The following is a 22,072-nucleotide window of genomic DNA, read 5'->3' on the forward strand; positions in this document are numbered from 1 at the left end:
ATTCTGAGCACCGGCGAGGAAACACTCAAGCCTCCAGCTTTGTGCGGATACTTTTCTTCCTCAAAGGGTTAGCTTCACCTTTGCTGGAAAGCTGCCTATGCAGCTAAAAGTTGAAAGCAAGCTGTGACTAAAGTTGAGTAATGCTTTTTTCCATAGACATTGGCCATTTACGTACTTCATGGAGCCCGACTGGGAAACGCCCAGGACATTGCTAAGAAAGGCCGACTGTTGCTATTCTGCCTTCAGCATCCCAGGAATGAGCTCTGACGCTGAGGTCACAGCTACTGTGTCAGGGGGGGGGGGGGGATGCATGTGAAGGAGTTGGAATCGGAGATGGTGAACCATAAGAGCCGGGCCCCTGTTGGCAGCATCCTGGGTGTTTTCCAGTCGGGCTTCATGAGGTATGTCAATGGCCTACACCTATCGCAGGGGCAGCATTCAATTTTGAGCAAACATGCACAGCTTATCTACAAATGTCCTTTAATCTTCATGGGCAGTTTTTTTGGTAAAGGTGAACTATCCCTTTACAGTGGTAGTAAACCAGAAACCCGAAATGACATATATTGCAGCTTACCAGTCATTAGATGTGGTGGCTGCATTTGTTTTGTTTTTTTTATTTATTTTTTTCCACCTGATGATCTGACCAGTAACACACAACCCCCCCACTCTGGAGGAAGGCGCACAGGTGGCACAGCAGACAGCATTGGATGGACAAGCGGATTTTGATAAACGCACACATTGAAGCTAAACTCCAGTTACAGTAACATTTTTTGCCTTTTTGGATAAATATTTTACATCAATATAAAACTGACCACTGTAAGCACCCCTGGGAGTGGTCATTTTTTTTGGTCCCAACACTCACTGCTACAGCTGTGGCTTGTTTTTTTTTTTTGAAGAACAGACTTATTAGCTGGATCACCCTGGTGAAAATGAGAGCCAAAAAAAAAAACATGCAGCCATCACATCTAAGAATTGGTAAGCTGCAATATAACATTTGTTTCTGGGTTTAAAGAGGAAGTAAACCCTGATGGGTTTACTTCCTCTTTCATTCCCTGCAAAGGTAAAGCATAATGGACTACTATGCATCGCATCACATAGCATCGCATCGCATCACATAGTAGCCCATTATGTGTCACTTGCCTGACACAGGAGCCAGAGATGTCACCGCTGTCCCCTGTAGTCCGGCGCATCCATCTTCTCGGTGGGGTCTCACAGCTCCGCCGCTGTCATTCGGCAAAGCCGCGATGACGTCACTCCCGCGCATGTGCACAGGAGCCGAGACTCGCGGCATCTTCGTTATCGAGGATGCCACGCTCTGCACCTGCGCGCCGCTGTCTACGGCGCATGCGCCGTAGACAGCGGTGCCCGTCTTCGGGCAAATATCTCCTAAACCATATAGGTTTGGGAGATATTTCTTGGACCTACAGGTAAGCCTTAATCTAGGCTTACCTGTAGGTCAAAGTGGTTTGTAAGGGTTTACAACCACTTAAACAGTTGTACATCCTCATGAGCAGATCCTGCAAAGGGGGATTCCTGCGAGGGTCTCCTCATCTGCCTTCTTAAGGCTCAGCTTTATGGGTGACTTTTTTTTTTGGTTAGGATTTTATCCCTTGGAGTTTTCTGAATATGCTTGAGCTGCACACTGCTACCTAAAGAAGTTGTAAAGGCAGAAGGTGCATCAAGATAAAAAGCCTTCTGTGTGCTGCAGTCCCCCCCCCCCTCCTACTTACCTGAGCACCCTCTCTATCCAGCGATGCTGCACGAGAGACTCTGCTGCCCTGGGACTCTCCCCCCTCATTGGCTGAGACAGCAGCAGAGTACATATTAAAGTCGGTGAGCCAATGAGAGAGGGGGCAGGCCCTAGCCACAGCTCCGTGTCTGAATGGATACACAGAGCTGCAGCTTGGCTCAGGCGCACCTGTAGCAAGCTGCTTGCTGTGGGGGCAAGGGGCAGGAGCAGCAGCGTGGGACTTCGAGGTGGAAAATCGGGGGCTGCTCTGTGCAAAACCATTACAGAGCTGGTAAGTAGAACATGTTTGTTTTTAAGCAAAAAAAGAGACTTTAGTATCACTTTAAAGCTGAACACAGGAATTTGGCTACTTTGTAAAAACTGCAGGCATACCACTAGTTAAGTCCAATAAAGTGCCTGCCAGCCTCACCTCGTAGACTTTCATTTTATTCACATCTGATAAGTTTATTGTGTTCCAGGAAGTAAACTTCTCGAGCTTAGATGCTGGTCGCTGTGGTCTGCTCCTCTCCTCTTTTTGCCCATTCACAGAAGCCTTTGCATTTTGTGACGTTCACAAAATGCAAAGGCTTCTGTGAATAGGCATCAGTGGTGAGGGCCCGACACAGCTGCGGTAGTTTGGTAAACCTGCCACATATAAGTAGTGCAGAGATAAGTCCAATTAAGTGCATGACCCCTCCAAGACTTGGTGTGCTTGTACTTTTTGCAAAGTTGCTGAATTCCTGGTAATCCGCTTTAAGGTGAAACCCCCCCCCCCCCTTACTAAATTTCACCGGTGTAGATTTTGGTCACTGAATATGTGGCTCCTTATGGCAAAAGCTACACAATATGTGGTAGAAATGATTCCTGCATGATGGCAGAATGCTCCGATAATGTGACATTTATTACAGAACGCTGCTACAAACTGCAGAGCTTCCTTCATAAGGGGAGTTTAGAGATCATTTGCTGCTCCTGAGGATTAATCTCTAGTGATTTTAACCCCTTGCTTACGGGGCACTTTCACCCCCTTCCTGCCCAGGCCAATTTTCAGCACTGCCACACTTTAACCACTTTCAGACCGGACCATTTTGCTGGTAAATGACCAGAGGTCTTTTTACACTTTGGCACTGCGCTGCTTTAACTGGTAATTGCGCGGTCATGCAATGTTGTACCCAAACAAAATTTGCGTCCTTTTCTTCCCACAAATAGAGCTTTCTTTTGATGGTATTTGATTGCCTCTGCGATTTTTATTTTTTGCGATATAAACGTAAAAAGACCGCAAATTTTGAAAAAAAATGATATTTTCTACTTTTTGTTATTAGAAAAATCCAATAAACTCAATTTTAGTCATACATTTAGGCCAAAATGTATTCAGCCACATGTCTTTGGTAAAAAAAAAGTCAATAATTGTATATTTATTGGTTTGCGCAAAAGTTGTCACATCTACAAACTAAGGTACGTTTTCTGGAATTTACGCAGCTTTTAGTTTACGACTGCCTATCTCATTTCTTGAGGTGCTAAAATGGCAGGGCAGTACAAAACCCCCCCAAATGACCCCATTTTGGAAAGTAGACCCCCTAAGGAAATTGATAAGAGGCATGTTGAGCCCATTGAATATTTTATTTTTTTGCCTCAAGCGATTGAATAATGACAAAAAAAAAAAATTTTTTTTTTTTTTACACAAAGTTGTCACTAAATGATATATTGCTCACACATGCTATGGGCGTATGTGAAATGACACCCCAAAATAAATTCTGCTGCTTCTCCTGAGTATAGGGATACCACATATGTGGGACTTTTTGGGAGCCTAGCCGCGTACGGGGCCCCGAAAACCAAGCACCGCCTTCAGGCTTTCTAAGGGCGTAAATTTTTGAGTTCACTTCTCACTACCTATTACAGTTTTGAAGGCCATAAAATGCCAAGATGGCACAAAACCCCCACAAATGACCCCATTTTAGAAAGTAGACACCCCAAGCTATTTGCTGAGAGGCATGTTGAGTCCATGGAATATTTTATATTTTGCCACAAGTTGCGGGAAAATTACAAACTTTTTTTTTTTTTTTTTTTTTTAACAAAGTTGTCACTAAATGATATATTGCTCATGCATGCCATGGGCATATGTGAAATGACACCCCAAAATAAATTCTGCTGCTTCTCCTGAGTACGGGGATACCACATATGTGGGACTTTTTGGGAGCCTAGCCGCGTACGGGGCCCCGAAAACCAAGCACCGCCTTCAGGCTTTCTAAGGGCGTAATTTTTTGATTTCACTCCTCACTACCTATTACAGTTTTGAAGGCCATAAAATGCCAAGATGGCACAAAACCCCCACAAATGACCCCATTTTAGAAAGTAGACACCCCAAGCTATTTGCTGAGAGGCATGTTGAGTCCATGGAATATTTTATATTTTGCCACAAGTTGCGGGAAAATTACAAACTTTTTTTTTTTTTTTTTTTTTCACAAAGTTGTCACTAAATGATATATTGCTCATGCATGCCATGGGCATATGTGAAATGACACCCCAAAATAAATTCTGCTGCTTCTCCTGAGTATGGGGATACCACATATGTGGGACTTTTTGGGAGCCTAGCCGCGTACGGGGCCCCGAAAACCAAGCACCGCCTTCAGGCTTTCTAAGGGCGTTACAGTTTTGAAGGCCATAAAATGCCAAGATGGCACAAACCCCCCCCAAATGACCCCATTTTGGAAAGTAGACACCCCTAAATTTAGGGGTACACTAGTGAGACTAGGTAATAAATGGCGGGTGCCCTGAAACTATAAAAAAAATAACTAACCAACCAGCGTCACCTGTAACAGTTATATGGTGATCACTGGTGAAAGGGTTAACTAGGGGGCAATTAGGGGGCTTTATGCGGTAGTATATGGGGGTCCCTGGCGCTATAAAAAGCTGCAGCGAACCTAAATACCTACCTGCCTAACTAGCGTCACCTGTGACACTAATACAGCGATCAGAAAAACGATCGCTTATTAGGCTGGGTTCACACTGGAGCGATGCGGGAACGCCACGAATGCGCGGCGGGTTCCCGCATCGCATGCCTCCCGGCGGCAGTTCACACTGCCCTATGCGAACTGCTGGGAGTGTCAGTGAAATGTTACTGACACCCCCAGATCAGTTCGCATATCGCAGTGCGATCTGCAAACTCGGATCGCATGGTGTGAACACCCATGCGATCCGATTCTGCTGCGGGCCAAAAAAAGGGTCCCGTGCGAATTTGCGGCGGGTGCGGCGGGTGTGGCGGGTGCGGCGAATGGCTGAACTCGAATCGCACAGAGATCGGATGTGATTTGCACTGCAGTGCGGTGCGAATCACATCCGTTCTCAAACCGCTGCAATGTGAACCCAGCCTTAGTGACACTGGCGATGGGGGGTGATCACGGGGTTAAACCTTTATTGGGGGGTTAGGGGGGTACCTTAGAACTAAAGGGGGCTAACCCTAACTGCCCTAACAGTTATTAGTCACAAATGACACCCGCCGGGTGATCAGGGGGTTAAACCTTTATTAGGTAATAAATGGCGGGTGCCCTGAAACTATAAAAAAATAACTAACCAACCAGCGTCACCTGTAACAGTTATATGGTGATCACTGGTGAAAGGGTTAACTAGGGGGCAATCAGGGGGCTTTATGCGGTAGTATATGGGGGTCCCTGGCGCTATAAAAAGCTGCGGCGAACCTAAATACCTACCTGCCTAACTAGCGTCACCTGTGACACTAATACGGCGATCAGAAAAATGATCGCTTATTAGGCTGGGTTCACACTGGAGCGATGCGGAAACGCCGCAAATCCGCGGCGGGTTCCCGCATCGCATGCCTCCCGGCGGCAGTTCACACTGCCCTATGCGAACTGCTGGGAGTGTCAGTGAAATGTTACTGACACCCCCAGATCAGTTCGCATATCGCAGTGCGATCTGCAAACTCGGATCGCATGGTGTGAACACCCATGCGATCCGATTCTGCTGCGGGCCAAAAAAAGGGTCCCGTGCGAATTTGCGGCGGGTGCGGCGAATGGCTGAACTCGAATCGCACAGAGATCGGATGTGATTTGCACTGCAGTGCGGTGCGAATCACATTCGTTCTCATAAACCGCTGCAATGTGAACCCAGCCTTAGTGACACTGGCGACGGGGGGTGATCACGGGGTTAAACCTTTATTGGGGGGGTTAGGGGGGTACATTAGAACTAAAGGGGGCTAACTCTAACTGCCCTAACAGTTATTACAGTCACAAATGACACCAATGCAAAAAAAAAAAAAAAAAATGACATTGGTGTCACTGTGACTGGGGGGCAGGGGTAATTGGGGGGGTGATCGGGGGGTAAAGGGGGGGTGTGAGTGTGCCTGGCATGTTCTACTGTGTGTGTGAGTGTTGGTGCAACTTACTGATCCGCTCTCCTCCGTGTCGGAACGAAAAATACCGACACGGAGGAGAGAATACATCACTTCCTCTCCTGTGTTTACATTACAGGAGAGGAAGTGATGTCACCGGGGATTTCTATTCGTCGGGAGCGATCGCGAGGGGGTGGCCATGAATGAATGGCCGTCCCCTCGTCCGGGATCGCTCCCGTACGAATACCGACCGCCGCAGGCACCGGGCGGGGGCCCGATCGGGCCCCCGACCCGCGGGAGGCAAGGGACGTACATGTATGTCCTTATGCCTGCCCGTGCCATTGTACCGACGTACATCGGCGTGCGGCGGTCGGCAACTGGTTAAATGACTATTGTGTGGTCATTCAACACTACTCATATATTTTTATCTTTCCAGAAATGGAGCTGTCTATTGTCCCAAATGGACATTCTTATTGTTGTGCTTGTCTGTTCATCCTGACATCTAATTAAAAAATTAAAGCAGAGTTCCACCCAAAAATGGAACTTCCATTTTCTTATTCCCCCCCCCCCCCCCCCTCCCCCTCAGGTGTCACATTTGGTACCTTTCAGGGGGGAGAAGATACCTGTATAATCCAGATATTTTCTCCCACTTCTGGGCATAGATCACTGCAGGCTCCACTGTGATCTACGCCATGTCCGGCCCCTCCTCCGTCCATACCACTGTCTTCTGGGAGACACGCGGGTCCCAGAAGACAGTAGGGACCAGTGAGGACGCGCAGCGTGACTCGCGCGAGCGCGGTAGGGAACCAGGCTGTGAAGCCGCAAAACGTCACTTCCCGGTTCCCTTACTGGAGATGGCGGCGCCTCCACCCGAGAGCCGAGCGACAGATCGGCTTCGGGTGAGGACATCGCAGGCGCCCTGAACAGGTAAGTGTCCATATTTTAAGTCATCAGCTGCAGTATTTGTAACTGCTGACTTTAAAAAAAAAAAAAAAAAAGTGGCAGAACTCTAACGCTTTAAAGTGGTTGTAAACCTCAGACATGAAATCTGAACAAGGCACATCCCTCTATAGTGTGTACTTGTCTCAGTCCAGAGCACTAAGTGTCATTTCTGTCTGCTGCTTCCTTCCTCTGCTATCTGCATGAGTCACTTCTGACAAGTATTCTTGACATAAATAGATAAAAGGTGACAGTTGAGGGAGCTCCAGCACACAGCCTGTGATTAGCAACGTCAGTTCTGTTCCTGTGTGCTGTGCGAATCGGGTGAGTCCCTTTCCTTCCAATCGGCTCTCACTGAGCTTTGCAGAGTGCAACTTCAGCTTTTATCCCAAACCCCTCCCCCCCCTTTAAAAAAAAAAAAAAAAAACTCTCGGACCAGTTTTAAAATTCTGCACGTTGTAGGGGACAGATGGCTGCAGATAAACAAGTACAGCTTATAAGAGGATTTTTCTCATCTGTATTATCACCTGAGGCCGGTCACTTCACTGGGTATATGGAGGATTTACAACCACTTTGACACACCGTATATTGGGTATACATTTCATCAGCACCGATGGCCACACTCAGCATTTTAATGGGTCAGATTAAATAACATGGAAAACTGTTGAGAAAACAAGCGCATTCCCAGAGTTCTCTGAAATCTATAGATCTATATACTGATGTGATAACGATCTCTTACCTGTGTGAAGTGGTGGGACCCCCCGACATGTCTCCGGGTCCTACCTGTCTCCTCTCATACTCGGCTGGATTACAGATAACTTACGCATTTCGCCTCTGTACGCCGCTCTGTATTGGATTAAGGAGACCATTTATGCTGCTGCCCCCTTTTTTTTTTTCACTCTGTCCTAACTTTGGTGTTTTACTGTATTTATTATTTTACTATATTTATTTATTTTTGTATTTTAGCCAAAGGTTTTTTACGGCCTATCTGTAAACTTTAAAAGTAAGCCCTTTCAATAAAGAATATCGGATTTAAAAACCATACATGCCCGTCCGTGCTTAAAGCGTGTTCTTTCTGTAGATTGCACCACCGCCATCGTTATCGGAGCCTCTAAAGGAATTATTCCGGCAGCAGGAAGCGGTGAGGGGGAAACTTCGCCTGCAACACAGCATTGAAAGGGTAACTACGACATTTTATGTATCCTACAATATATATATATACGCCTTGTAAACTAACAATAGAAATACACCCTGAGCACACCCCCCCCCCCCCAAACAAATCCTGCCCCCTGAGCACACCCCCCAAAAAAAAAATCCTGAATACCGGACCTAATTATCGTTTTACAATGCCTTGTAAACTTCTCAGAGCCCTGCTGCCTGATGTAGTTTGTTTTCTGCAGTCGGTGATCAGCACATCCAGTTAAAGTTGTAACCCAAAAAAGAAAAATCCTGTTTCTCTAAAGCATAGTGCTTGTGCTGTCATTTGTCCCATTCTATGCTGCAAAATGCCTGGTTGATCCTGCTTGTTCCTGTGTCCCCATATGTCGGTGTGGGCAAACCTCGGCACCCCATATGTTTTGGAGCTACATTTCCCATGATGCTCAACTACACTGTAGCACTGTAGAGCTGGGGTAGGGAACCTCGGCTCTCCAGCTGTTTTGAAACTACATGTCCCATGAGACATTGCAACACCCTAACAATCACAGGCATTACTCCTAGAGGCAGAGGCATGATTTGTAGTTTCAAAACGGCTAGAGAGCCGAGGTTCCCTACCCCTGCTGTAGAGTGTAGGTGAGCATCATGGGAAATGTAGATCCAAAACATCTGGGGTGCCGAGGTTCGCCATCACTGACATATGGGGACACAGGAACAAGCGGGATCAACCAGGCATTTTGCAGCATAGAATGGGACAAATGACCGCACAAGCATGATCCATGATGCTGTGGTCAGTTGGTCTGTCATCCCGCTGTCTCTCCCTCTCCCCCTCCCTCCCTGCCTGTGAGCTGGTATGAGGGTCATCTCCTCCCTTCCCCTCCCGCCATTGTTCTCTTGTGGCTGTAAATTCACAGATTCTGGAATCCCCTCCATCACAGGAAGATATACAGGGCAGTGTGTGGTTTAAACAAAAAATTTTGCAGCAATACCTTATTTCCGAGTGCTGCTGTGAAGTCACGTGACCTCCTGCCGCTCTCCTCCTCTCAGCTGATGTCGGAGGGGAATCTTGGCCCCTCCCACTGTAGGAAACAAAAACTTTACCAGGAGAGAAGATGCAGTTCACAGTACCAAACAATAGTATTCCAGAAAATACAGAACCGGCTATCAACGTACAAAAGTTTATTGCTAAGCAAATGAAAACAAAATAAATTGGGACAAATCTTCCACCATCTAAAAGACAACGTTGTCTAAAGTGTGTCTAGACACCATCCATGCATCCACATCACCGTACACCATGCAGATTGCAATATTCAATAATACATTGTGGCAACACCGAGCATAGAAGTCCAAAAAATCTGCTATTAGGAGTAGCAAGAACCTGCAATAACTCAACCATACAGAGGACAATCGTCCATGGCTGGAAAGGAGCACATAAATATTCGTGGAGCTGTAAAAGAAGGGCATAGGGCAGGGGTCTCAAACTGGTGGCCCTCCAGATGTTGCGAAACTACAAGTCCCATCATGCCATTGGGAGTCTTGCTCTTAACTGTCATCCTTGCAATGCCTCATGGGACTTGTAGTTTTTCAACAGCTGGAAGGCCACCAGTTTGAGACCTCTGGCATAGGGGATCGTACTGAGATCCTATCCCGTGGCCTCCGAATGAATGGGGAATGTAAGGATGAAGATGGACATCTGTAATGGATCAACATGCGTGTTGGATAATCCTGGGTGAGACCTAGGCAGATGGGATCTCTAATCAAAAGCGCAGTTAACCATGGAAGATAAGAAACCGCACAGTTCAAGGTATAGTTGCATGTCCTGATGTCGCCTCGGAATTCCGTGGTGGAGATGAAGCCAGTATCTCTAGTCCGAGCTCTTGCCGTCTCTCCTCGTGGTATTAAAGTACGACACGCCAAGCTCAATGCCGAGTCACCAAATATAAACAGGAGGCGGCTCAGGTGAGCTCACTGCTGATCACTATCGCTCCAAATCCCACGCTCCTATGGTAGTATCCACGCCGCGGGAATCTTGGCTGCTCCAACTGTAGTCCTCAGAGCGGTGGGAGGTCACGTGACCGCACAGCCATGCAGTAAAATAAGGTATTTAGCTGCATCATTTAAAAAAGACAGATACTGCACTGTATATCTTGCTGTAATAGAGGGGATTCCAGGATTTATGATCAGTAACTTTACAACCCTTTCACATGGGGCGGACCCCCGCCCGCTCGGCATGGGGCGGACCCCCGCCCGCTCGGCATAGGGCTCTCTGTTGATCCCCCCACTGAGCAGGCAGATGACCGGTCCGTGTCCGCTCCACTGCAGACACATAAACACAGCCTGCTCTCCTCTATGGGGGGACACCGACCACCTGTCCAATTGGGTCTGCCAGATGGATGGGGAATGGCTCGGCATCTGTCATATTTTTTATTTTATTTTTTTGGGCTGTCTGGTGTCTGTAGACACGTCTGCTGACGTTCAGCGCTCCATAGAGGGCAATGGATGATTTGATCCTGTCTGCCTGAAAAAGTCATGCGGACCCCATCAGTCCGTTGGTATAAAAGGGGCCTTAGAGGTCCCAAACCCAACTGATCAGCTGGGGTTTTGGGGCAGTCATTCTGGTAAGTTGGAAAATGCTCCTAATCACTATTGGGCCCCACCCCCACCTGTGTTTATGGATCTGCAAGGCTGTAGTGGTGTCTATGGACACATCTGGTGAAGTTTGTAGTCGTCTTCACGTGAAGCTGATGTGACTGGTCTGATCTCTCTGTAGGAGAAGCTCATCGTGTCGTGTGAACAGGAGAATCTCAGAGTTCATTGCAGAGCGGCCAGGACAATTGCCAACCAGGCTGTGCCTTTTAGTGCCTGCACCATGCTGCTGGACTCGGAGGTGTACAACATGCCTCTGGAAAATCAGGTGAGTGCCGGGTGCGGCTGCTGGCCTGGAGGTGGATGGGTTTGGGAAGTGGCATTGGGATTGAAGGTGTCCTGGGATGTACAGAAAACGATAGTATCTGCACATTACTAGTGTTCTCTTCATTCCCCACCTCCCTTTTCATGTAGGGAATTTAGGTTGTAGAAGAGTTTAACCACGTGACTGCTGGAAAATTTACCCCCCTTCAAGACCAAGCCTTTTTTTGCGATCCGGCACTGTTGCTGTAACTGACCATTGCTCGGTCGTGCGACACTGTGCACAAAATTTGTACATTTTCTCACAAAATAGAGCTTTCTTTTGTTGGTATTTGATCACTGGGGTTTGTTTTCTTGTGCTATAAACAAAAAGCAACCTTTTTGAAAAAAAAAAATATATTTACTTTCTGCTATAAAACATCCTATAAAAAAAAAAACATTGTAAAACGACTCTCTTCATCAATTTGGGCCAAAATGTATTCTGCTACATGTTTTTGGTATAAAAAAAAAATCCCAATAAGAGTATATTGATTTAGTTTGAGCAAAAGTTATAGCGTCTACAAAATATAGGATAAATACTAGAATTTAAATGTGTTTTTTATAGTAGTAATGGCGGCGATCAGCGACTTATAGTGGGATTGCCAAATTGCGGCGGACAATCTGACACTTTGTGGGAACCGGTGACTAATACGGTGATCAGTGCTAAAAAAAAAAATATATAAACTGTCACTGTACTATTGACGCTGGCTGGGAAGGGGTTTAACCTCTAGGGCAATCAAAGGGTTAAATGTGTCCCTAACCATTGTGTTGCTTTTACGAAGGGATGTGCTGGACTTTATGCCTTGCTTTGCACACCCCCCTCTAACAAAACAGCTCTGTTCTGTGTCTCCCCTCGATCGTCGGGTGACGATGGACATCCATAAAGCCGACACCTAATGATTGGCTTCTGCTGTGACAAACCACAGGATAAGCAGCGCGCCCCCTGCAGGTGGAAGTGCAAAATTGAGTGCATCGGTTCACTTTTTGGTAAACTTCCAGACTAGCAGTAAGAAAGCGGACACGCCCCTCTGGGGTCACCAACGTCGTGTATCCAGAATTGGGGGAACGATTGTACTTTAGAACCTGGATGTGTACTAGACCCAACTCTGAAAATCTTCAGCCTTTTCTGGTGGTTTTGATGGGTTTTTTTTTTGTTTTGTTCTGTGCAGGGAGATGAAAATAAATCCGTCAGAGATCGGTTCAATGCCCGTCAGTTTCTGTCCTGGCTGCAAGATGTGGATGACAAATATGACCGGATGAAGGTGAGTGCCGTGTATACCTGCAGCTGCACAGCCATTGGTCCCAAATATTCAAATAGAGCAGGGATATGCAATTAGCGGACCTCCAGCTGTTGCAGAACTACAAATCCCATGAGGCATAGCAAGACTCTGACAGCCACAAGCATGACATCCAGAGGCAGAGGAATGATGGGACTTGTAGTTTTGCAACAGCTGGAGGTCCCGCTAATCGCATATCCCTGAAATAAAGCATTAAAAGCGGATAATAGGATTTTGTATGGAAAGTTGGTCAGTGGCGTCACGGTGGGGGAGGGACACAGCCCTGCACAGGGCAGGACGCATAATCTAAACTTTTCATGCTTTCCCTGGGCTGGATACAAACTGCCTTGATAGTGAGACGTGGCCTGATGGCGAAGCAGGGAATTATGGGGGATTTGTGGATATCACTTTTTTCCTGGCATTGTCTGAGCAGCCGAAATAGTCCAATAAATCGGGAAAATCCGATTGCCTCTCGGGATCAGGAAGGGATTTCTTCCCCTGCTGTAGCAATTTGGATGATACTCTGCTGGGGGTTTCCCCTTCCTCTGGATCAAATGTGGGTGAAGGATTGTGTATGTGGGATTATATTTTTTTCCAACTGGACTATATAACAATACCTGAGCCCCTGAAGTGTGGCAGATCTTTTCCCACCCCTCATCTTGCATCATTCCGAATGTTGGCTTATTAGATCAGACGGGAAGCCATCAATGGTTTTATGGTGTGTTCTGTTCATTCCGCTTCATTTTTAAAGAGGAAGTTCTGTTTTACGGTTCCATTATTATTTATTCATTTTTATTTTTTTGTAGGGGGGCGGGGTTTTGGCAGGTACCCACTCCAACTTCCAGTGAGATCACCCTAGGCCAGGGAAATGCAATTAGTGGATCTCCAGCTGTTGCAGAACTACAAGTCCCATGAGGCATAGGAAGACTCTGCCTCTAGGTGTCATGCTTATGGCTGTCACAGGCATGCTGGGACTTGTAGTTTTGCAACAGCTGGAGATCCGCTAATTGCATATCTATGACCTAGGCGATTTCCCCTGGAAGTTCCACTCAACCCAGCCTCTCCCTGCCCCCAACCTTCTGAGACCTGTCTAAGGTCCTACAAGGCTGCGCTGCACTTTGTTATTATCTATTGCAAACATAGTAATACGCGCTGTTTTTCTATTGGTGGATTGATCCATCGTTCGATGCATTGATTCATTTTATAGATTCTTTTTTAAGGCTGCCGGACCATTCACAAAGTGCAGCAGGAAGCCTGTTAGGCCTCAAGGAGTCACAGCCGCCTTCCCACACTTAACATGCCGGGACCCGAGGACGGGTTTTCACCTCCTTTAAGAAGTTCCTAAAGGAATATTCAATTGGGGGGGGGGCGGGGGTGAAGGGGAGATCATCACTCCTTGTAATGGTGGGAACACTGAGCACTGAATGTCCCCAGCACTGAAATGTTATTGCTTAGAACTCCTGACAATAACAGAGCCGGCTGCTTCCTTCAGTGGAATTGTCTACAGAACAGAAGTGGGTGCAGATTGCATTCTTTATGTAGACCAAGAAAGGATCGAATTCCCTGAATCCAGAAAAAAAATATATATATTTATTATATTTTATATTTTTTTTTATATATATATTATATATTCAATTTTTTTTTTTTTTTTTTTTTTTTTTTTTAAAGATACTCTTAAAGTGTTTTAAAGGATGAGGTACAAAACAAAGCCTATTGGGCTTATAAGATAAAACAAAACTATTCATTTGGCAACCAAAATGTGGGATATGAGAAGAGCTCCTTGGTATAGAGGTGTAAACAAAGGGCACCTCCCAATCCTCACTACCCTACAGATGCCCTCAATAGGGCGTTGGAATTTGGTGAATTTCCCAGGACAACCCCCTAGAGTCATACACAAACGTATACTGTGGTATTGCTGCATTAACCAGAAGCTTCCCAAAAATCTAGAGTAGGTGCCAATGGGAATGAGCCAATGTTTAAATTGATACTGAAGGCTTTTTTTATTTTTTTTTATTTTTTTACAACAAACATGTTCTTACCTGCTCTATGTAATGGTTTTGCAAAGAGTGGCCCCCGATCCTCCTCTTGGGTCACTCGCCTGGCACTCTTGGTTCCTCCCTCCTGCCAAGTGCCCCTAGTGGGTACTTGGCAGGAAAAAAAATGTGCATTTTATATATATTTTTTTAAAAGGTGAATTTCTCCTTTTTAAAGGTTGGCTGTGCAAGGAGAGGAGCCGGGCTAAACAAGCAAAATCTCCCCTGACAGCTGCCCTACCCACGCCTGTCTGAATACCCAAACAGTGACTGCATCTGATTGTCAGTCAGTTTGACCTAGAAGATTCCACCTGGCTTTTTTCTTTTTTTCAAAGTTTGTGAAGCGCGGTGGTGGGGCGGGGCGTTGATTTTGGTTAATTCAGCATGAATGGTCTGAGGGTGAAGCTGTGTGTCGGGTTGGAAAGGCAGAAGGTGTTTTTTTGTTTCTTTTCCTTCCTGTATTCTCTGCATTAAGGTAAAACTCTTCTGCATGCAACACCCCCCCCCCCCCCCCCCCCAATAGGAGCCAGATCTTGATCCAGTTATGTGCATGAGAGCAGCTCCCTCATTGGCTCAGACAAAGCAGCAGCGGGAGCCATTGGCTGCCCGCTGCTGTCAATCACAGCCAGCAACAAGGTAAGGCCAAGCCCTGCTCTGTGTGTTAATGGAGTAGCGGCTCAGGAGTGACCCCCGCACCAGTGCCGCCCATAGCAACCTGCTTGGTATGGGTGCACTCATGGGGAAGGCAGAGCCAAGAGCACCAATGGGGGACCCCATAAGAGGAGGATCTGGGCTGATTGGTGCCAAACCATTACAGAGCTGGTAAGAATAACCTGTTTTAATTAGAAAAAAACTGAAGGGAAAGAGAACCCTCATATATGGGACTTTAAAGAGGAACTGCAGTCAGCTCACATAATCTGTAATAAAAACAGGTTTGTCATTCTGAAGCTTCCCTCCAACCACTTTGTATATTATTTTATATATACTGGGATTCTGTACTTTCCAAATATGTTGCAGAAATCTCCCTCCGCTGAGTCTGGCCGCAGCCATTTTAACTGTGGGCAGCTGAAGCTGCTGCCTGTTCACTTTCTGGATTTACACAAAGGCACACCTCTAGCTCTGCAGCTCTCATTGGCCCTCTTATGACTCATCCACCCCTCCCTTGCAAACGCATGAGGGGGCGCTGTGCATGATGTCATAAGCCTAGGCCAGTGATGGCGAACCTTGGCACCCCAGATGTTTTGGAAGTACATTTCCCACGATGCTCCATTACACTGCAGAGTGCCAGAGCATCATAGGAAATGTAGTTCCAAAAAATTGGGGGTGCCGAGGTTCCCCATCACTGGCCTAGGCTTATGACCAGAGAAGGAGCAGGAAGTGGGCTGTATATATAAGGCATTTACTGGCAGAAAAAAAGTTTTACCATCAAAAGTTACAACAACAAAGAAGATTTAATAGATGGAAAGATGAGAAAATGACTGAAGTTCCGCTTTGTGTTGCAATAAATGATGATCTATAATGAATTGTCTTTAAAGGATTTTGTAAAAATGTTTTAAAAAAAAAAAAAACAAAGGTCTTCATGACATGTAAAAAGCACAATTTCCAGTGACATGACATGTAATGAGAAAATATCGGTATTTGTTTTTAATGGTGGTCTCTTTGCCCCCCGCAGACATGCGTGTTAATGAGACAGCAACACGAAGCCGCCGCCTTGAACGCTGTCCAGAGGATGGAGTGGCAGTTGAAGATGCAGGAATTGGATCCGACCGGACACAAATCCCTCTGCGTCAACGAGGTTCCCTCTTTCTATGTGCCAATGGTGGACGTGAACGATGACTTTGTGCTCTTGCCAGCATGACAAGGCGGACTCCGGGGTTATTTTTTTATTTTTTTTTTTTTGGTTTTTATTTTTTCTTTTCATTCAAAACTGGCAAGGGCCGGCCCCCTTGGCTAAGAAGAAGAGCTCAGTTTTCGCTTGCACAGCTGCATCGAGAAATAAAGCCCCTCCCCTCCTCCACTCTCCGTGCAATCATCAGTTGCCGAATCGGCAAATCGCAATCTTTTAAAAATTTACCTTTTTTTTTTTTTTTCATTTTCTTTTTTTCGTTGGCTTTATGTTCCACCTTGTCGGGACATGGTGCGATGAGGCAAAAATAAGCCTTCAGCCGCTGACTACCTCAGGTCAGCCTACGCCGGGCCTACTTTGCAAAGCAGATGGGCCTCCTCTTTATTTTAATGAGTTTTCTGTTCCTGGAAACTTCCTGCAGGTCCTGCATGTGGTTCATACTGGGTTAGGATCCTCACCCCCCTTCCCCCTCCCCCCACCTCGTGCTCCTATCCAGCAGCAGCAGCGAGCAGCGAAGCATGGCTGTCCTGAATTTCATTTTTAAAAAGGAGACTAACACCCGGTTTGTGTCTCACGTTTCCCTCCTTTTCCCATCTTTTAATCTCGGGCATTTTGTTTTCTCTTTTCGGAGAACTTTAACTTGAAAACACTACAGAGCCAATACTCTCCTATATGTATAAAAAAAAAGACAAAAAAAAGTATCTGGTAAATTCTGTACAGTTTTTTTATACACATTACCCGATGTACTTTGCTGCCTTCTAGATAAATTATTTTGCAAACACATTACTGCACAGTTGTAAATAACTTATGTACTGTAACATCACTTTCAGTTTTGTGTAAAGAAATAAATTAAAAACGATAAAAAAAAAACACAAAAAAAAAACTTTGTAATATATAGAGTTCCCGCGAGGCAGCACCTTCCTCCAAGAGATCATTTATGGGAGTTTTGGGTAACAGATGGGCCAAAAAAAAAAAAGTGCTGTTTATGTTCAGTATTTTGCTATATTTCTTTTTATTTTATTTTTTTTTTTTCTGTCTCCATATGTGATTTCTCATTCTTGTTCATGCCTTATGGAAAACAGTCACTTGGGATTCTGGCGATTGGTTGGACCTCGTGCTGCAGAAGAGGACGCCATTACAGCTTCACACCATAAGACTTCATTTAATGACATCCACCTTTTTTTGGTTATCTGTTAAGAAGTTCTCAGTGAATATTTTTTTGGGTTTATTTTATATTGTCTTGGTACTTGTAGCTGGTAAATAGAAAAAAAAATGTCCCTTTTTGTTGTGAACAGTGAGTGGTCATGGAGCTCAGCTTGGCCTAGACCCCGATAGAAGAACCATGGTGACCTATGTGAGGAGTTCATTGACCTTCTATAGAATGTCAACACCGAGATATCCCATCAACGAGGACACGACTATGGAAGCTCCTTGTTTTTTGTGCTTGTGAACGCGTTTCTTGGGCCGCCCAGTTCTGTGGTTCCTCCAAAACGATCTTTCTTGTATTTGCTCTGTTACATTTGAATTGGATTCTGTCCTCCGGAGTTGATCTGTTCAACACAGATTTGTGTTCTTGAACCAGTTAGGCCTCATTCACACAGGCGTACTACAGTGTGCGATGGCTGTGTACGCCCGCTAGGGGATGCCCCGGTGTTGTACATCCCCCGTGCAGGCAGTCCTATTCATGCAAATTGGAAAGCATCGGCTGTATGGTCATCGCTGCTGCTCCCAGTTTAACAAGCTAGGGTGTGTTCCCAAAATGTGTGCATGGCTGTCAAATTGGCAGCAGCTGTGTCCCAATTTGATGGAATAGGAACTGCTTGCACCAGGATGCACGGGACACCTAGGCATGCAAACGTAGCCCTGGCAGAGGTGAGTTGTAGGCTGTAATACACCCGTGTGAACACGGCCTTGTTGTAACCTACCAGTTTAGATGGCTTGACCTTTGGCTAGAACATCCGCTTACATCCCACAAGCTGGTCCTGAGTTTCCTGTAAGTAGTGCGGGGGCGGCGTGGTCTATGGGCGGTTTGGTGGCGGCGTGGTCTATGGGCGGTTTGGTGGCGGCGTGGTCTATGGGCGGTTTGGTGGCGGCGTGGTCTATGGGCGGTTTGGTGGCGGTGTGGTCTATGGGCGGTTTGGTGGCGGCGTGGTCTATGGGCGGTTTGGTGGCAGCGTGGCCTACAGACAGGGATTAATACCATTGTCTTGTCTGTTTTCAGCTCATTTGTCTTTAGTAACAGATGGAAAATAGTTTCACCTTTTTGTTTTTCATTGTGTCTCGGACTATTGAGATTTGTCGTGTGCTTTTTTTTTCCCAGTCTCTGGACGATCGATGTGCGTTGTTAGATTGTATTGGCAATTTGCTCCTCTTGCCAGTCTGGTTTGTCCAGTCGTTGGTTGGGGGGGGGGGGGGTTGCCCTGGTTCACTCATTGGTTAGCGAGGTCTCTGGTTTGTCCAATCATTGGTTGGAGTGGCCTCTGGTTTGTGCTCCATACAGTTCATCCTCCTGAGGATTTGCTGTTTTTAGTTTCTATTTTGCGTGTATTTGTTGTCTTTGCTGTGAGGTTTCTTGTTACATTCCACAGTACAAGACGATCGGTCAGAGTGAGTCTTTTCTCTACTATAACAGCTAATGGGGCCGTGAACATGGTATGTCCCGTGAACATGGTATGTCCCGTGAACATGGTATGTCCCGTGAACATGGTATGTCCCGTGAACATGGTATGTCCCGTGAACATGGTATGACCCGTGAACATGGTATGTCCCATGACGCGCCCCATTAGACGCTGACTGGCGGGTCATTCCTGGCTTCTGAGCCGGTATCAGAACACACAGGATATGACTGAGGCCGTCGGTGAGGATTTATCGGCATTGTATCTCCTGTATTCCCCAGCAAATTGTTTTAATTGTGTAAATAGAGAACCAGATTAGACATCCAGGCCGGTGGCGCCGGAGTACACAATTTTATCCTAAGTTGACTTTTGAACCTACAATGTCAGGCAAGTTATAAAGGATGAATACAGGTTCCCTGTTCCTGCAGATTCGATAGTGGTTTGTAGCCTCCTATGTCCTGAGCTCGGCGCGCTTTCGGATTCCTTGCATCTGACTGCATACAGAAAATGTTAACTGACCTTTTTGGCCAGCACTAAAATCCAGAATCGTTTTGTTCACGTTTTTAAAGTGACCACTAGGGGGCATACTTGCTCTTTCAGGCAACATTTGCTGCATAACTTGAAGTAAATGCATCATATTAGGTGCCGTCATTTTTCCTTTGTGGCTGAAAGTGGAAACAAGTCACCTTTTTGGCCTCAGGAACATGTGCAGATTGTACAACATGAAATTCATTATTTTGTTTTCTGCACCCAGGGAGCCCCAGTGCCGTGTACAGCCACCCATAGATATAAATGGCTGTACACAGGTATACGCCAATACTTGAATTCACTCATGTACAGCGTACAGACTGTTCCAAATAGGTCAATGTGCCAAACGTAGGTCTGTGTGAGTACTGGCATACAGCCATTCATGTCTATGGGAGGGCACTGTGCAACACACAGTGCAACCCCCCCCATAGTCAGAAATGGCTGTGCCAGGCTGTATACCAGTACTCAGATCCAAGTGGGTGCTGCACCCACAGGTGTGAATGGCTGTGTAAGGCTGTAGGCCAGGACTCAGATCTGAGTAAATGCACAGCCATTCATGTCTATGGGGGGCAGTATGCAGCACCTATTCAGGCTCTATTACTGGCACACAGCCTGGTAAAGCAATTCACATCTATTGGGGGGGGGGGGGGACTATGCAGCACCCACCACTCAGCTCTGAGTAATGGCATACAGCCTTGTGCATACTGCCTCCCATAGACATGACTGGCTGTGCATCTACCCAGGTCTGTGTACTGGCCTAAAGCCTTTCATGTCTATAGGGGGCACTATGCAGCACCTACTCAGGTGTGAGTACTGACATACAACCTAACTGCCCCCCATAAACTTGAATGGCTGTGCTCCTACTCGGGTCTGAGTACTGGCATACCAACCTGCTGCATACTGCCCCCCCCCCCCCATAGACATGAATGGCTGTGCTCCTACTCGGGTCTGAGTACTGGCATACCAACCTGCTGCATACTGCCCCCCCCCCATAGACATGAATGGCTGTGCTCCTACTCGGGTCTGAGTACTGGCATATAGCCATTCAGGTCTATATGGGGGGGGGGGGGGTCGGTACACACCAATCGCTCAGATCCGAGTACTGTCATGCAGCCATTCATGTCTATAGGGGGCAGTATGCAGCAAGAGCCAGAATCGTACACTGTGCACGCCCGTGTGCATGAGAATTTTGTAATCTCATTATCTGCACGCCATCTTCAACTCCCAGGTATCGAATGATCAACATGTTTCTATGGTATTAGCTGCCTGTTAGGTTTTAAATGGGTTCTTTGATTCTTATGGGGCATTATAAAACACTGGGAGCTGCTTATGCAAGTCACAGGACCATTCCATCCAATCCCATCGCTGGAAGGTGAACCATTTCGGGGGTTTGTTCCTTCCTCCTGGTATCACCTTGACTAAGAGGCCAGGGGTTGGAGCTGTGACACTGCGGGGGTAGGGCTGTGAATGGCATTGGGGGGGACACTCCTTGTGTTGGCAGATTACCTGAAATCCCCAATCAGATGTTGATTCTTTTTAACACACCCCCTTTTAACGTGAGATTTCCTGACTACTCCTATAGAGGGATCGATCAATGTGTTGTTGGTTTTTTTTTTCAGTTTTTAGCTCGTTTTCCAGTACCAAGGCATGAGTTGTTCACAATCAGAAGTTCAAACTGAACCTTTTTTTATTTATTCTTTTAGCACACCTGTGTGTCCTTTTCTCTCACCTGTGGTATGTTGATTGATGTCTCAGCAGATTGTATATTTCCCTCCTGTATTGGTTCTACGAGACATTGTACATAATGTGTAAATATCGATCTTAGCAGGTCGCTCCACACCCTTTGTAACAGTTCACTTTGCGTACAGTGTGTGGATGGATACAGCAGCCAGATTGCGTTCTTAAATGTAACAATGTAATTTTTTTTATTCTTTTTATTTTTCACTTGGTTGTGTACATATTGTTTGGCAGTGCTGGTGCTGCCTGTGCACTGCGCTGCCCCCTTTTTTGCGGTTCAATCATTCAGCTGTATACAACTTCCTGCAGAAATACGACACAAATGTTATTTTCTACAACTGCATGTACAGAGAGAAGGCCAGAAATGCTGTTGTCCCTCAGAGATAATGTTCGTAAATAAATTTAAAAAAAAAATGTTGTGGAGTGTTTTTTTTTTTTTTTTCTACACAAACTGAGTCAAGTTTGGCGGTACGTTCCCAATTAGCCGTTCTCAACCTCCACATGGAGGAACACTTAAAGTAACATACTGGTCTCAGAGAACCCCTTTTAATTGATAAATCTAAGTACATTAGTGAGATGATCAGTGGGAAGAATGTCCCTTACATTGGTGATCAGTGAGAAGAATGTCCCTTACATTGGTGATCAGTGAGAAGAATGTCCCTTACATTGGTGATCAGTGAGAAGAATGTCCCTTACATTGGTGATCAGTGAGAAGAATGTTCCTTACATTGGTGATCAGTGAGAAGAATGTTCCTTACATTGGTGATCAGTGAGAAGAATGTTCCTTACATTGGTGGTCAGTGGGAAGAATGTTCCTTACATTGGTGATCAGTGGGAAGAATGTTCCTTACATTGGTGATCAGTGAGAAGAATGTTCCTTACATTGGTGATCAGTGAGAAGAATGTTCCTTACATTGGTGATCAG

The 22,072-nt window shown here is 46.0% G+C and overlaps 1 protein-coding gene across 1 annotated transcript in view; it reads left to right on the top strand.

Annotated features, from left to right (window-relative positions):
* ANKRD11 (ankyrin repeat domain containing 11) overlaps positions 1-21,565 on the top strand; it is a gene marked incomplete in the record, with an annotated part of 181,987 nt that extends 160,422 nt beyond the window's left edge. The window contains 4 exon segments of the mRNA XM_077451033.1: positions 8,092-8,190; positions 10,936-11,079; positions 12,281-12,373; positions 16,094-21,565. Of these exon segments, the coding sequence (XP_077307159.1) occupies positions 8,092-8,190; positions 10,936-11,079; positions 12,281-12,373; positions 16,094-16,279 (522 nt within the window).
* Positions 21,566-22,072: the final 507 nt, after the last annotated feature.

This window comes from Lithobates pipiens, unplaced genomic scaffold (assembly GCF_037356315.1).
Source record: "Lithobates pipiens isolate NorthernLeopardFrog02 unplaced genomic scaffold, aLitPip1_a1.2 Scaffold_10, whole genome shotgun sequence".
Taxonomy (NCBI): Eukaryota; Metazoa; Chordata; class Amphibia; order Anura; family Ranidae; genus Lithobates; species Lithobates pipiens.